This window comes from Ranitomeya variabilis, chromosome 4, assembly GCF_051348905.1.
Source record: "Ranitomeya variabilis isolate aRanVar5 chromosome 4, aRanVar5.hap1, whole genome shotgun sequence".
Taxonomy (NCBI): domain Eukaryota; kingdom Metazoa; phylum Chordata; class Amphibia; order Anura; family Dendrobatidae; genus Ranitomeya; species Ranitomeya variabilis.
This window is the reverse complement of record NC_135235.1, coordinates 448,710,719-448,727,041: the sequence shown is the minus strand read 5'-3', so window position 1 is coordinate 448,727,041 and position 16,323 is coordinate 448,710,719. Positions and strand designations below refer to the sequence as shown.

Below are 16,323 nucleotides of genomic sequence, written 5' to 3'. Positions count from 1 at the left end.
TGGGTCACGTGATGCTGAGTGAGTGTTCAGCGATGGCACCACTCACATGCCTAGATGACACCAAGAGGTATTTACAAAAATACTTCTCTAAAGGTATAAATTAGTGGGGGCGTTATAGAATGTAGTGGCCAACTTCTTTAATCTCTTAAAAGCAAAAACTGCTCTCTCACCGGGTGTAGCTAGGCTTAGTCCAAGGCACGGACTAAGCTCATATGTAGCATTCCAATGAAAATCCAAAAAATGCATCTTTAGTCCAGCCACATGGATGAAGCATAAAATCATCTTCATTTTATGGTGTCAAAACAGTTTTTTACTCAAAATTCAATAAAGTACAGATCCTACACATTTCTAGCGGTTAACACTCTGCTAATCATGGCATACAGTGTGCACTTCAAAAACGCTCCAATCTCTTACCACAAATGGAATTGTAAAATCCTGTTTGCAGGGGGTTTGTATGAAGTGGGCTCAGGAGTTGAGCTCATATATAGTAGGTTCTGGCTGTGTAATAAGCCTGAGATAACTGCAGCCATCAGAGCGAACACTCATGGCTTCAGGTTTACCACTTAGATCCATTAATAAGTGATGACCACAGTATCTACAGTACAGACCAAAAGTTTGGACACACCTTCTCATTTTAAAGATTTTTCTTCAAAGTAGCCACCTTTTGCTTTGATGACTGCTTTGCACACTCTTGGCATTCTCTTGATGAGCTTCAAGAGGTAGTCACCGGGAATGGTTTTCACTTCACAGGTGTGCCCTGTCAGGTTTAATAAGTGGGATTTCTTGCCTTATAAATGGGGTTGGGACCATCAGTTGTGTTGTGCAGAAGTCTGGTGGATACATAGCTGATAGTCCTACTGAATAGACTGTTAGCTGCTTTTTTTCTTGCCATAATACAAATTCTAAGTAAAGAAAAACGAGTGGCCATGATTACTTTAAGAAATGAAGGTCAGTCAGTCCGAAAAATTGGGCAAACTTTGAAAGTGTCCCCAAGTGCAGTGGCAAAAATCATCAAGCGCTACAAAGAAACTGGCTCACATGAGGACCGCCCCAGGAAAGGAAGACCAAGAGTCACCCCTGCTTCTGAGGATAAGTTTATCCGAGTCACCAGCCTCAGAAATCTCAGGTTAACAGCAGCTCAGATTAGAGACCAGGTTAATGCCTGTGAATGTACAATTTTCATAGTCATGAAAATACAGAAAAATCTTTAAATGAGAAGGTGTGTCCAAACTTTTGGTCTGTACTGTACATGGTTAAACAGATGGGATTAGCCTTCTGTAATCCCATTGCACCTCCAAAACATTAGCACTGAGTGCTGATGGGTTGTCTTAGCATGGACAAATAAAAAAATTATGGTTCTTGAAAGGCAGGGATGAAAAATGAAGAAAAAAAAACAGGAAAATCCCCTAATCCTTAAAGAAGTTAACTGCTTTATCATTGATGACCTATCCTTAGGATAGGTAATCAATGATCGGTTGATGTTTGAATAGGAGGCGGATGTGCAGTATTCAGCCACGGCTGCTATTACAAGACGGAGCACCTCTGCAATTGAGCATTTCCATCATGTGGCCACCTATACTGGGGGAAGCTGAATGGCGGGGGTGCCGGGTGTCGGACCCCAACCGATCAGACATTGAAGACCTATCCTAAGAATAGGTCATCAGTGATAAACTAGTGGACAACCTCTTTTTAAGTCCTCAAGGAGTTGTCTCATGACTACCATGAAGACATCCATTTTTTTTTTTTTAGATAAAAGACAATTGCTGATCACCATGGGTCCTACTTTACAAACCTTGAGGAATTAGCTACTGCTCTTGGAGAAAGCTTCTGACTGCCATATTTTAGTACATGCCGGCCATCTAATGTGATTGTGTTGTTTTTTGCTGCTAACAGTAAATTTAAAATTCCAAAACTCCTATCCACATCTCCTCATGGGGACTATAAACTCTGGAGTTCATCTCCTATTTCATCTGATATTGTATATTTAGTAAAATATCTACTTCTTGCAGTTTAACAAGAGCTCACAGTGGTGTCAGCAGCACTTTCTCAACTACAAGGGGCTTATCAGAGCGGTCACAGTGCGGGAACAACTGAAAAAGCTGCTTAGCAAGTTTAAAGTCCCCAAGATCTCTAGTGAAGGTGAGCAGAGCATGGGAGATGTGCAAAGTGTGTGCCAGGGCTGGCATCGGGGGTGATCACAGAATCACTGTTTATGCTTTTACTGTAGAATACCAGAGATCAGTGTCATGTAGTATGTGTAGGACACTCCTTTCTGTTGGGGTTGTATTGGGATTGGCTCAGTGTAGTTAATGAATATCGATGTCTATAATTTACATGTACTTTATAACAACATATTATTTTCTGCTGTGTCTAGGTGATCCAGACCCTATTTTACGTTGTATAGTGGCTGGATTTTTTGCCAATGCTGCCAAGCTTCATTCTACAGGTGTCTACAGGTAATTACAGAGTGAAAATGACCAAGATGAGCTGCTTCAATATTTATAATCAATCCAATGCAGCAGAGCCCCCCCCCAACTTGTGTTTGCCCTTAAAAATGTACCTTGCTCCCTCCCACCACACTGACTGCCATGAAATGAGAGCAGCAAGAAGTATTTGTAATGACCCACGAATCTGCTTGACTCCCCTCACATGTAATTACAGTAGTTTCTGGCAGTGAGATCAGTGAGGAGAACAGGGCTGTGTGTCATCACGTTTCATGGGAGAAAGCCGGGTCTGACCATCTATGGGGAAGTGTTTTTTTTTTTTGTTTGTTTGTTTGTTTTTTCCTCTGCATGACACATGACACCTTATGATTGGTCAATATCATGCAAGGGAAAAGGTGTCCACCCTGAGAGAAGAATCCCTGCTAGCACCCCGTTTGCTAAATTTAAATTCTAATTTAAGCTAAATACCTCCGCAACAGAGATATTCGCATAAAGATAACATCTATGTTTTTGTCAACCTTGCAGTCATTATTCCATGGTGTGGCCAGTGTAATATGCTAAACCTTATGAAAGGTCCTCTTTAAATAAAAATTGTTTCCAATTGTTGACAACCCCTTTAGAGAGATGCTCCATTTTGAGTATTTTAGGTACTATATATATAAACAATATGCCATACTATAAATGCCACGTTGGTGTGTGTCCTGTCAGGATTCACGAGGATGCCTTTAAAAATTATAAATGAATGCAATGGCACTCATATAATTACCATTATGCAGCGTTCACACGTTGAGCATTTGGCTAGTTTTTATATCAGTATTTATAAGCCAAAACCAGGAGTGGGACAATCAGAGGAAAAGTATAATAGAAACATATGCACCACTTCTGTATTTATCACCTACTCCTGGTTTTAGCTTACAGATACTGAGGTAAAAAACTGACCAAATACTGAATGTGTGAACATGGCCTATTAGGCTGTGTGCACACGTTGCTGATTTTTCATGTTTTTTTCGCTATAAAAACGCTATAAAACGCAAGAAACAGCATACATTAAGCAACCCATCATTTAGAATGAATTCCGCAATTTTTGTGCAAATGATGCGTTTTTTTCCGCGAAAAAAACGCATCGCGGTAAAAAAACGCAGCATGTTCATTAATTTTGCGGTTTTTTGGCGGATTTCCCACTATAAAATGCATTGGGAAATGTCCAGAAAAAAACGCACCAAAAACGCGCAAAAACTACGCATGCAGACTTTTTTGCAGATTTCTTGCAGAAAATTTCAGGTTTTTCTCAGGAATTTTCTGCAATAAATCCTGAACGTGTGCACATAGCCTAAGAAACACGTCACCACTTCTGTATTTATCACCCACTCCTGGTTTTGGCTTACACATACTGAGGTAAAATACTGACCAAATACTGAATGTGTGAACATGGCCTATTAGAAACACGTCCCACTTATGTAGTTATCACCCACTCCTGGTTTTGGCTTACACATACTGAGGTAAAATACTGACCAAATACTGAATGTGTGAACATGGCCTATTAGAAACACGTCCCACTTATGTAGTTATCACCCACTCCTGGTTTTGGCTTACAGATACTGAGGTAAAATACTGACCAAATACTGAATGTGTGAACATGGCCTATTAGAAACACGTCCCACTTATGTAGTTATCACCCACTCCTGGTTTTGGCTTACACATACTGAGGTAAAATACTGACCAAATACTGAATGTGTGAACATGGCCTATTAGAAACACGTCCCACTTATGTAGTTATCACCCACTCCTGGTTTTGGCTTACAGATACTGAGGTAAAAAACTGACCAAATACTGAATGTGGCCTCAGGATCATATATCAGCTTGATCATGTTTTCATGTAAGGAAAATAACGAATTTCCTTGTTTTTATATGTGCTGCCTTGTTATCCTTGGAATATCTAATTTCTCATTAGTCGACGATTATTCCTCAGTGTTTCGGCATTGTGAATGTTGTTGCCTTGTATAATTACATTCTATGTTCAATTTTTCTTTGTTTCTTCTAAGGACGGTAAGAGACGGCCATGAGTTACATATACACCCAACATCAGTTCTATACGCAGAGAAGCCCCCCAACTGGTGAGTTTGTCTGGGTGAATAAAGCCTAAGAGATGGATAGGTCAATCATTTCCCCACAGCTCTGAGGAAGTCCGTATAAGTCGTCTGGGTCCTGGCATTACAAGTGACCATTGAGGTAGTCTCCTGCTGTGATAATGTGCTGTCCATGTGGACATGACAACTCCAGCCAGTTATTGACCTCAGCTTTGACTGCAGCATGTGTGGCCCATGACCACTGAGAACAGTGATTGTCTGCAGTGGTCACGTGCATGAATGGCAAGTTATCACTGCAGAACGGGTAAATAGAGTGGCACCAATCACTGCAATGAGTGGGATGAAAAAAGGTGAATTGTGGACCATTTGCACATTCTGATATTAAGGCTGCATGTCCTGTTTTTACCCTGCAGGGTGCTGTTTAGTGAGGTGATCCAGACCAACAAATATTACATGCGGGATGTGACTGCTGTAGAGTCGGCATGGCTGCTGGAACTGGCCCCACACTTTTATCAACAGGGAACGGTATGGCATTGGCACTTTCAAGGCATTACTATTTTTTATCCATATTAAGCACTGTTGTTTAATTAACCCCTTAATCCCGTATGACGTACTATCCCGTCAAGGTGACCTGGGACTTAATTCCCTATCGCAGCTGACATCCGGCACTATGTGCCAGGAGCGGTCACGGACCGCCCCCGGCACATTAACCCCCGGCACACCGCGATCAAACATGATCGCAGTGTACCGGCGGTATAAGGAAGCATCGCGCAGGGAGGGGGCTCCCTGCGGGCTTCCCTGAGACCCCCGGAGCAACGCGATGTGATCACGTTTCTCTGAGGGTCTCCTACCTTCTTCCTCCCTGCAGGTCCCGGATCCAAGATGGCCGCGGCATCCGGGTCCTGCAGGGAGAAAGGTGGCTTACCGAGCGCCTGCTCAGAGCAGACGCTGGTAAGCCTGCACCGATGTAAGTGAGATCGGTGATCTGATAAAGTGCAGTGCACACTATCAAATCATCGATCTGTGATGTCCCCCCCTGGGACAAAGTAAAAAAGTAAAAAAAAAAAATTTCCACATGTGTAAAAAAAAAAAAAAAAAAAAAATCCTAAATAAATAATAAAAAAAAATATATATATTATTCCCATAAATACATTTCTTTATCTAAATAAAAAAAACAAAACAATAAAAGTACACATATTTAGTATCGCCGCGTCCGTAACGACCCAACCTATAAAACTGCCCCACTAGTTAACCCCTTCAGTAAACACCGTAAGAGAAAAAAAAAAAAAAAACGAGGCAAAAAACAACGCTTTATTACCATACCGCCGAACAAAAAGAGGAATAACACGCGATCAAAAAGACTGATATAAATAATCATGGTACCGCTGAAAACGTCATCTTGTCCCGCAAAAAACGAGCCGCCATATAGCATCATCAGCAAACAAATAAAAAAGTTATAGTCCTGAGAATAAAGCGATACCAAAATAATTATTTTTTCTATAAAATAGTTTTTATCGTATAAAAGCGCCAAAACATAAAAAAATGATATAAATGAGGTATCGCTGTAATCGTACTGACCCGTCGAATAAAACTGCTTTATCAATTTTACCAAACGCGGAACGGTATAAACGCCTCTCCCAAAAGAAATTCATGAATGGCAGGTTTTTGGTCATTCTGCCTCACAAAAATCGGAATAAAAAGTGATCAAAAACGGTCACGTGTCCGAAAATGTTACCAATAAAAACGTCAACTCGTCCCGCAAAAAACAAGACCTCACATGACTCTGTGGAGCAAAATGTGGAAAAATTATAGGTCTCAAAATGTGGAGACGCAAAAACTTTTTTGCTATAAAAAGCGTCGCTGGTTTCACACTTGCGTTTTTGTCTGCAGCGTTTTTTGCACAAAAAAACACATGCGTTTTTTCCCTATATTTAACATTGAAAACGCATGCGTTTTTTTGTACGCGTTTGGTCGCGTTTTCAAACGCATGCGTTTTTTTTCTGCATGTGTTCATTTTCAGAAATACAGCCTGCAGTATTTTCTTGCATTTTTAAGCACATGCGTTTGCGTTAAAAACGCATGCGTTTTTATCGAAAAAAAACAGAAAACACACTGAAAAGCCACCCACCACCATCAAGGTGATAAAGGGATCCAAACCCTAACCCTAACTCTACCCCTAACCTCACCCCTAACCGTTTAATGAACATTTTCTGACAGTCATAGTGCCACGTATTTCAGTGCCACGTATTTCAGTGCCACGTATTTCAGTGCCACGTATTTCAGTGCCACGTATCACGTATTTCAGTGCCACGTGTTTCAGTGCCACGTGTTTCAGTGCCACGTGTTTCAGTGCCACGTATTTAAGTGTCACGTATTTCAGTGCCACGTATCACATATTTCAGTGCCACATATTTTAGTGCCACGTATTTCAGTGCCACGTATTTCAGTGCCACGTATTTCAGTGCCACGTATTTCAGTGCCACGTATCACGTATTTCAGTGCCACGTGTTTCAGTGCCACGTATTTCAGTGCCACGTATTTCAGTGCCACGTATTTCAGTGCCACGTATTTCAGTGCCACGTATTTCAGTGCCATGTATTTCAGTGCCACGTATTTCAGTGCCACGTATTTCAGTGCCACGTATTTCAGTGCCACGTATTTCAGTGCCACGTATCACGTATTTCAGTGCCACGTGTTTCAGTGCCACGTGTTTCAGTGCCACGTGTTTCAGTGCCACGTATTTAAGTGTCACGTATTTCAGTGCCACGTATCACATATTTCAGTGCCACATATTTTAGTGCCACGTATTTCAGTGCCACGTATTTCAGTGCCACGTATTTCAGTGCCACGTATTTCAGTGCCACGTATCACGTATTTCAGTGCCACGTGTTTCAGTGCCACGTATTTCAGTGCCACGTATTTCAGTGCCACGTATTTCAGTGCCACGTATTTCAGTGCCACGTATTTCAGTGCCACGTATTTCAGTGCCACGTATTTCAGTGCCACGTATTTCAGTGCCACGTATTTCAGTGCCACGTATTTCAGTGCCACGTATTTCAGTGCCACGTATCACGTATTTCAGTGCCACGTATCACGTATTTCAGTGCCACGTATTTCAGTGCCACGTATTTCAGTGCCACGTATTTCAGTGCCACGTATTTCAGTGCCACGTATTTCAGTCACGTTTAGGGTTAGGGGTAGGGTTAGGGCTAGGGTTGGAGGTAAAGTTAGGGTTAGGGTTGGGGCTAAAGTTAGGGTTGGGGCTAAAGTTAGGGTTAGGGTTTGGATTACATTTACGGTTTGGATTAGGGTTGGGATTAGAATTATGGGTGTGTCAGGGCTAGGGGTGTGGTTAGGGTTACCGTTGGGATTAGGGCTAGGGGTCTGTTTGGATTAGGGTTTCAGGTAGAATTGGGAAGTTTCCACTGTCCAGGCACATCAGGGGCTCTCCAAACGGGACATGGCGTCCAATCTCAATTCCAGCCAATTCTGCGTTGAAAAAGTAAAACAGTGCTCCTTCCCTTCCGAGCTCTCCCGTGCGCCCAAAAAGGGGTTTACCCCAACATATGGGTTATCAGCGTACTCGGGACAAATTGAACAACAACTTCTGGGGTCCAAGTTCTCTTGTTATCCTTGGGAAAATAAAAATTTGGGGGGCTAAAAATCATTTTTGTGGGAAAAAAAAGATGTTTTATTTTCACGGCTCTGCGTTATAAACTGTAGTGAAACACTTGGGGGTTCAAAGTTCTCACAACACATCTAGATAAGTTCCTTGGGAGGTCTAGTTTCCAATATGGGGTCACTTGTGGTGGGTTTGTACTGTTTGGGTACATCAGGGGCTCTGCAAATGCAACGTGACGCCTGCAGACCAATCCATTTAAGTCTGCATTCCAAATGGCGCTCCTTCCCTTCCGAGCTCTGTCATGCGCCCAAACAGTGGTTCCCCCCCACATATGGGGTATCAGCGTACTCAGGACAAATTGGACAACAACTTTTGGGGTCTAATTTATCCTGATACCCTTGTGAAAATACAAAACTGGGGGCTAAAAAATCATTTTTGTGAAAAAAAAAAAAGAATTTTTATTTTCACGGCTTTGCGCTATACACTTTAGTGAAACACTTAGGGGTTCAAAGTTCTCAAAACACATCTAGATAAGTTCCTTGGGAAGTCTAGTTTCCAATATGGGGTCACTTGTGGGGGGTTTGTACTGTTTGGGTACATCAGGGGCTCTGTAAATGCAACGTGACGGCTGCTGACCAATCCATTTAAGTCTGCATTCCAAATGGCGCTCCTTCCCTTTCGAGCTCTGTCATGCGCCCAAACAGTGGTTCCCCCCCACATATGGGGTATCAGCGTACTCCGGACAAATTGGAAAACAAATTTTGGGGTCCAATTTATTCTGTTACCCTTGTAAAAATACAAAGCTGGGGGCTAAAAAATCATTTTTGAGAAAAAAAAAAAAAATTATTTTCACGGCTCTGCGTTATAATCTGTAGTGAAACACTTGGGGGTTCAAAGCTCTCAAAACACATCTAGATAAGTTCCTTAGGGGGTCTACTTTCCAAAATGGTGTCACTTGTGGGGGGTTTCAATGTTTAGGCACATCAGGGGCTCTCCAAACACAACATGGCGTCCCATCTCAATTCCAGTCAATTTTGCATTGAAAAGTCAAATGGCGCTCCTTCCCTTCCAAGCTCTGCCATGCGCCCAAACAATGGTTTACACCCACATATGGGGTATCAGCGTACTCAGGACAAATTGCACAACATTTTTTGGGGTCCAATTTCTTCTCTTACCCTTGGGAAAATAAAAAATTGGGGGCGAAAAGATCATTTTTGTGAAAAAATATGATTTTTTATTTTTACGGCTCTGCATTATAAACTTCTGTGAAGCACTTGGTGGGTCAAAGTGCTCACCACACATCTAGATAAGTTCCTTAGGGGGTCTACTTTCCAAAATGGTGTCAATTGTAGGGGGTTTCAGTGTTTAGGCACATCAGGGGCTCTCCAAACGCAACATCGCGTCTCATCTCAATTCCAGTCAATTTTGCATTGAAAAGTCAAATGGCGCTCCTTCCCTTCCAAGCTCTGCTATGTGCCCAAACAATGGTTTACACCCACATATGGGGTATCAGCGTACTCAGGACAAATTGCACAACATTTTTTGGGGTCCAATTTCTTCTCTTACCCTTGGGAAAATAAAAAATTGGGGGCGAAAAGATAATTTTTGTGAAAAAATATGATTTTTTATTTTTACGACTCTGCATTATAAACTTCTGTGAAGCACTTGGTGGGTCAAAGTGCTCACCACACATCTAGATAAGTTCCTTAGGGGGTCTCCTGTTACCCTTGGTAAAATAAAACAAATTGGAGCTGAAATAAATTTTGTGTGAAAAAAAGTTAAATGTTCATTTTTATTTAAACATTCCAAAAATTCCTGTGAAACACCTGAAGGGTTAATAAACTTCTTGAATGTGGTTTTGAGCACCTTGAGGGGTGCAGTTTTTAGAATGGTGTCACACTTGGGTATTTTCTATCATATAGACCCCTCAAAATGACTTCAAATGAGATGTGGTCCCTAAAAAAATGGTGTTGTAAAAATGAGAAATTGCTGGTCAACTTTTAACCCTTATAACTCCGTCACAAAAAAAATTTTTGGTTCCAAAATTGTACTGATGTAAAGTAGACATGTGGGAAATGTTACTTATTAAGTATTTTGTGTGACATATGTCTGTGATTTAAGGGCATAAAAATTCAAAGTTGGAAAATTTTACCACTAACATGAAGTACAATATGTCATGAGAAAACAATGTCAGAATCGCCAAGATCCGTCAAAGCGTTCCAGAGTTATAGCCTCATAAAGGGACAGTGGTCAGAATTGTAAAAATTGGCCCGGTCATTAACGTGCAAACCACCCTCGGGGCTTAAGGGGTTAAGGGAAAATGACTACAGGTCCCAGCAAGGCTGTGCTGTGCAGGATAGTGAATGTGGACAGAGCACAGAGAGGAGTGAACCAGTCAAGGCAAATCATTGTCCTAGTTGCCTTGCCTTGTCTAGGAAGGGGAGGATCTGTGAGCAGACATTAGCAGATCCTCCCTGATTCTCCTTCTGGAAATCCAGAGAAGTGAGGATCCGTATTTTCCATATGGTGTATTACACATCTGATCACACCCCGCCTCCATACTGTACTGATGGGGAACCCCAGCAATGTCTAAAGATGGCTGTCTCTTCTTGGGCTGATAGCCCGATTCAGGATTCAAGGCTGTCTAAAATGCCAGACATGGAATTTAAGACTAAATGTCTATAGGTGGCTCTGGAGAGACTGTTTCTTCCTTCTATTGTGAATCCATGAAAACTATACAGTGAAGATAATCGTGCACTAAAGGTTGCCATGCGCTTTTCGCAAAGGTGAGCCTCCAGCTATCCCTTCCAGTCCCCCATACACATGCACTCTCAAATTTGCTAAGGGTGCATGTGTTTTTAATGGGGATCAGGGAAGGAACTGCTGCAGAAGACTTCTGATATCAGGTTATCTTTTATGAACACAGGATTAGGCATACTGAGATACAGCATGCCTGATCATTTCACTCCCTGACAGCTGCCTAAGTGGCCGCCATCAAAGTAACTATAGCAGACTAACTGGGCATGAAGTCTTGTTAATGTTAATATTACCATGGCAGCTGCCAGAGCAAGCACAATATTCACACCGATGCAGCAATAAAGGTTTGTGCACACAATAAATATAAACTGCAGACATTTATGCACCAAAACTTGATTCTTAGCAGGAAAAACAGAGTGTAAAGTACACTGTGTGTCTGCAGACTTCTGAATCCCCCCCACACTCTGCACTGTTGGGAATTCGCTGGTTTCTGAGCCGGGAGCAGAAGGTGCATAAGCATGTTCGCAGTCATAGCCTGTCCAGTGGGCGAGGCCTCGCTCCATACACTTGTATGGAGCCACGCCCACTGGCCGAATGCGTCACTAGTTGGGACGGGCTCTGGTTGGAAGTATGTACAACACATGCATTACATACCCTCCGGTCCCAGCTCAGAGACTGGCGACCCCCCGCAGCGCACATCGCAGAGTGACTGCAGGCTTATCGATTTGGACCAGACAACCCCTTTAATCTGTGCACGTACCCTAAGGAAGTCAGGAGGAAAGAGTAAAAGAAGCAAGATGATAAATGTGTATGACATTTTCTTTTTACAGTCTATTGAGCTCCAATCTTCCAAAAAAATTGAGTTAAATACCATGTAAACATCTCTTAGCCTCTGATTCTGCTGCTTTTTTCAGTTTTGTGCTGCAACACTCCTTTGGTTATTTTGGAGCGCAGTACTGAAATTATCTCTGCTTGTTGTGCAACTAGGCGTTTCTTCAGGGTCTTCTCTGATGACATGCACATTCATCCCTCCTTCCAAGACGCTGCCAATCACAACTCAGCAGCTGATCCAGCAGTCTAGCAATCGCGGACGCGGCCGAACTGTGATTAGCAGGATCTGGGAGGGAGGAGTGAAAGCGCACTTCCCCAGAGAAGACACTGAAGAAACGCCCAGGTGCACTACAAGCAGAGATTTCTCATGTTGCGCTCCCAAAATTAACAAATGTGAATATCTCTGCAATGGAGTTACGCAGCGCGAAACGGAAATAAGCAGCAGAATTGTGGGAGCTCAGGGATTTTTACAGGATCTTTAGCTCAATTTTTCGAGCAAGTGTCAGGTTCTCTTTAAAGGTACAGAGCACAGCTCTAGTATTCTGCAAACAATAAGTTTGTTTCTGTTTCTTTTATTCACACAGCATCTATCTCGAACCAATAAAAGGGCCAAGCTGGACAATTTGTAGGCCCACTGCATCTCTATGTAACCACAAGAGAGCAAATTCGCTCCACTCTCGCCAACATTTCTATGTCTGACCTCAACTCCCATGGAGATCTGCCTGCCTGCCTTCCGCTGAGGATGGAGTTCAGAACCTCTCGGCATTAAGGGGACGGCTTCTTAGCACCGAGCATATCCATGTCCACGTCTTCTGAGCTCCGGATTGTGTCTGGCTGTGCCATTTCACACGTCGTCTTCCTTTGGGCACATGGTATATATATATATTTCTAGGTATATATATGTATGTAAATCAGAAAGCAGTTTTATTTTTTTAAGTTGTAAATGATGAAAAGGAGATGAACAGGTTCAGAATGCAGGATAGCGGCTCTTCACAGATTGAGAGTATCCCTGGTGCCGGTTTTGCAGTTGCCACCATCTTTGTTATATATGCCTTATTTTATCAAGCACATCCACTTATCAGAGGGTTTGTGAAGCTGCTGATGTAAAGTCTCGGGTAGCAGATTTCCAGGTGTCTTAACTTCCTTAATGACCAAATTACTGTGCTCGGTCTTGGAAAAATAAGCCAAAATGGGGATGAAATGGCTGCAGGTCTGGATTCTTTATTCCTGGCACTCCGTTGATCTTGGAGAAGCGTTTAGTCTACGTTCACATTTGCGGTCGGCACCGCAGCGTCGGGCGCCGCAGCATCGCCGCATGCGTCATGCGCCCCTATATTTAACATGGGGGCGCATGGACATGCGCCGCACTTGCGTTTTGCGCCGCATGCGTCCCTGCGGCGCCCGCGTCCGGGCGCAGAGGGCGCAGCAAGTTGCATTTTTGCTGCGTCCAAAATCAATGAAAAAAAGGACGCATGCGGCGCAAAACGCAGCGTTGTGCATGCGTTTTGCTGCGTTTTTGTTTGCGTTGTGCGTTGCGGCGCCGACGCTGCGGCGCACAACGCAAATGTGAACGTAGCCTTAAGGATACCTTTTTTCCGTAACCTTGCCTTCCATTTACATAAATGGCCCTGAGTGTAGTGCAAGGATATGCCACAGCTGGTGCCTACCATACTAAGGTATGGCATTTTGGCAGCAGGGTGTGTCTAGCTAGTCCATATCTTTCAGCATGTGGATCATCTTTTTTTGTATTGAGGTGTCTTGTTTAGGAAAAAAACAGCTCTAGAGTAGGAAAATAGCAAACAAAAAGACAAGTGGGGAAAAAAATATCAAAAATAGGATTTCTGTCCAAAATATACAGAAGTTGAGTCCTTCATCTGGACTAGGTGTATAAAGGGCCCCGTATGTATCACCACCATCATAACGTCCTTTGGGGTTGAAATTTTAAAGAATTGTTAGCAGTCCTGATATGTCATACAGGAATTTCCGCATCATTTGATGCCCACCCAACTATTTATATGCACATGTAGCTCTTTCAGAGACAATTTCAGCAATACTTTTACATGGCCAGTCCGTTCTACCGTTGCTGAAAAATTGGCAAAATAGGCTGTAGATCTAAAGCCTTTGGCACTCCATCTCTATTTACCGCCCAGCTTTGCCTCCAACTGCTTGACTGACCTCTTCTGTTCTGTGTAACTTAAAGGGAACCTATCACCCCGTTTTTTTCGGTATGAGATAAAAATACTGTTAAATAGGGCCTGAGCTGTGCATTACAATAGTGTAGTTTGTGGACCCCGATTCCCCACCTATGCTGCCGAAATACGTTACCAAAGTAGTCATTTTCGCCTGTCAATCAGGCTGGTCAGGTCGGATGGGCGTGGCTTCTTCCCCCAGATATTGCGTAGTTTTCCGTTGGTGGCGTAGTGGTGTGCGCATGTCCAACGTCCCCAATCCTGCACGGGGGGGTGAAAATAGCAGCGATGTCCGTTATTCCATTGGTGGTCGGTGGGCGCGGCCATCTTCCTTTGGCCGCGCGTGCGCAGAAGCGGCGCTCTGCTGGCCGCGGCTTCAGGAAAATGGCCGCCGCGATCTCCATCTGCGCACGCGCGGCATCCCGCGGCCATTTTCCTGAAGCCGCGGCCAGCAGAGCGCCGCTTCTGCGCACGCGCGGCCAAAGGAAGATGGCCGCGCCCACCGACCACCAATGGAATAACGGACATCGCTGCTATTTTCACCCCCCCGTGCAGGATTGGGGACCTTGGACATGCGCACACCACTACGCCACCAACGGAAAACTACGCAATATCTGGGGGAAGAAGCCACGCCCATCCGACCTGACCAGCCTGATTGACAGGCGAAAATGACTACTTTGGTAACGTATTTCGGCAGCATAGGTGGGGAATCGGGGTCCACAAACTACACTGTTGTAATGCACAGCTCAGGCCCTATTTAACAGTATTTTTATCTCATACCGAAAAAAACGGGGTGATAGGTTCCCTTTAAGGCAGTCAAGCAGGAGGAGGAGTCAGCGCTGTGTGGCAGATAGAGCTGGAGTGACAGAGGCAGCAGATAGAGCTGGAGTGACAGGCTTCAGATCTACAGCCTCATTTGCAGACTGATAAAAACACTGATTTCTCAGTAAGTGAGGAATGGACTGGCCATGTGATGGAATTGCTGGACTTGTCTTTGAAAAAGCTACATGCGCCTATGAATAGTTTGGGTGTGAAATCCTGCTGACCGCGATTCCCTTTAATAAGGAGTATGTATATTTATTAATACAGCAAAGATGGCAGATCCTTTTTAAATATGTCTGTGTTTTTCTACATAGAAATGTATGAATATATTGACAATGGGGCGTTACCACTCTCATTGTCAATAATAAGGATGCTACAGAATTGTTCTGTAAACGATGGGCCAGCGTTACACAGTCATGCCCGACCTTAAAATTGCAAATTATGAGCTGTTGGTCGCATCTATTGATTGTGAATGTGATCACGCACTGTTGGGTCGCACTTGCACCAACTTTTGGGGCGTAATGCAGCCAAGTAATATATTGCGGTTTTATATTTTAGCTGTTTTATTTTTACTTGTTATGAGCATCACAAACAGCTTTTCTTGTTTTGCAGTTTTACTAAATGAAGCGTAATTTGTAAAATTCTAAATTAAAAAATGGAAATAAGTAGAACATAAAAAAATGAGATGCCTGATATTAAAAATAATGATTTCTGTGGCCCGGCTGCTATCTTTACACCACTGGACCTTTATCACAGGTGCTATGCCATAACGTTACAAAATAGTTTGCATTTGGCTAGGTTCTGGTCCTTAAGGGGTTAATGGTCACTTAATACGTAACCGTGCACATTAGTACAATATGGTCACCAACCTCTTCCACCCATAGGTCACATTGATGTGTACAACATATAGAATACAAGAAATGTACAATGTCTTTGTATGTGTCCTTGATCCGCCACAGCCTTTTTCCTGTAAATATCTGTACATCGTCACAATAAACCAGAAGGAACCTCACCGTGTGATGTGATTACTGGCACTCCTGGCAGCAGGTACTCGGCTCCGCTTTACGTCTGTGACGCTGACCTCCGCACCGCGGTGCATACTGCTGTATTGTACATCTATGGTGTCTGGATATGCAATAGGGATTGCTGCACACCCCAGATGTCACGCTGAATTAGTTTGCTAATATTAAACCTGACACTAGGTTATTGCTACCCCATCTGAGAGCAGCATTACACAGAGACCCTGATTCCAGTGATATATCACTTATTGGCTCCTTGCTGCCGTTTTGAGAAAAGTTTTATTTGCTGCAGGTCTCAGATCTCTGAATTCTGAGCACTGTATAACCCCGTCCCTATCACTGATTGGCTGTTTTCCACTTATGTACAGTGTACACAGCTGCCAATCAGTGGTGGGGACGCGGTCATACAGAGCTCATGAATATGGTTGACTACCTGGAAGCAGATTTACTAGTCCTCTAGTGATAATCTGCTGATTAAACAGGAATTTTATCAAAGCTACAGCAAGCAGCCCAATAAGTGACACATGGGATCAGGATCTCTGTCCCTACATC

The 16,323-nt window shown here is 43.2% G+C and overlaps 1 protein-coding gene across 1 annotated transcript in view; it reads left to right on the top strand.

Annotated features, from left to right (window-relative positions):
- Positions 1-15,763, top strand: part of DHX35 (DEAH-box helicase 35) — a 48,095-nt gene extending 32,332 nt beyond the window's left edge. Inside the window, exons 18-24 of the mRNA XM_077251524.1 lie at positions 2,010-2,139; positions 2,375-2,456; positions 4,487-4,558; positions 4,945-5,056; positions 12,326-12,995; positions 13,318-13,930; positions 14,731-15,763. Coding sequence (XP_077107639.1) covers positions 2,010-2,139; positions 2,375-2,456; positions 4,487-4,558; positions 4,945-5,056; positions 12,326-12,370 — 441 coding nt within the window. The 3' untranslated portion in view covers positions 12,371-12,995; positions 13,318-13,930; positions 14,731-15,763. The remainder of the gene's footprint in view (positions 1-2,009; positions 2,140-2,374; positions 2,457-4,486; positions 4,559-4,944; positions 5,057-12,325; positions 12,996-13,317; positions 13,931-14,730) is intronic.
- Positions 15,764-16,323: the final 560 nt, after the last annotated feature.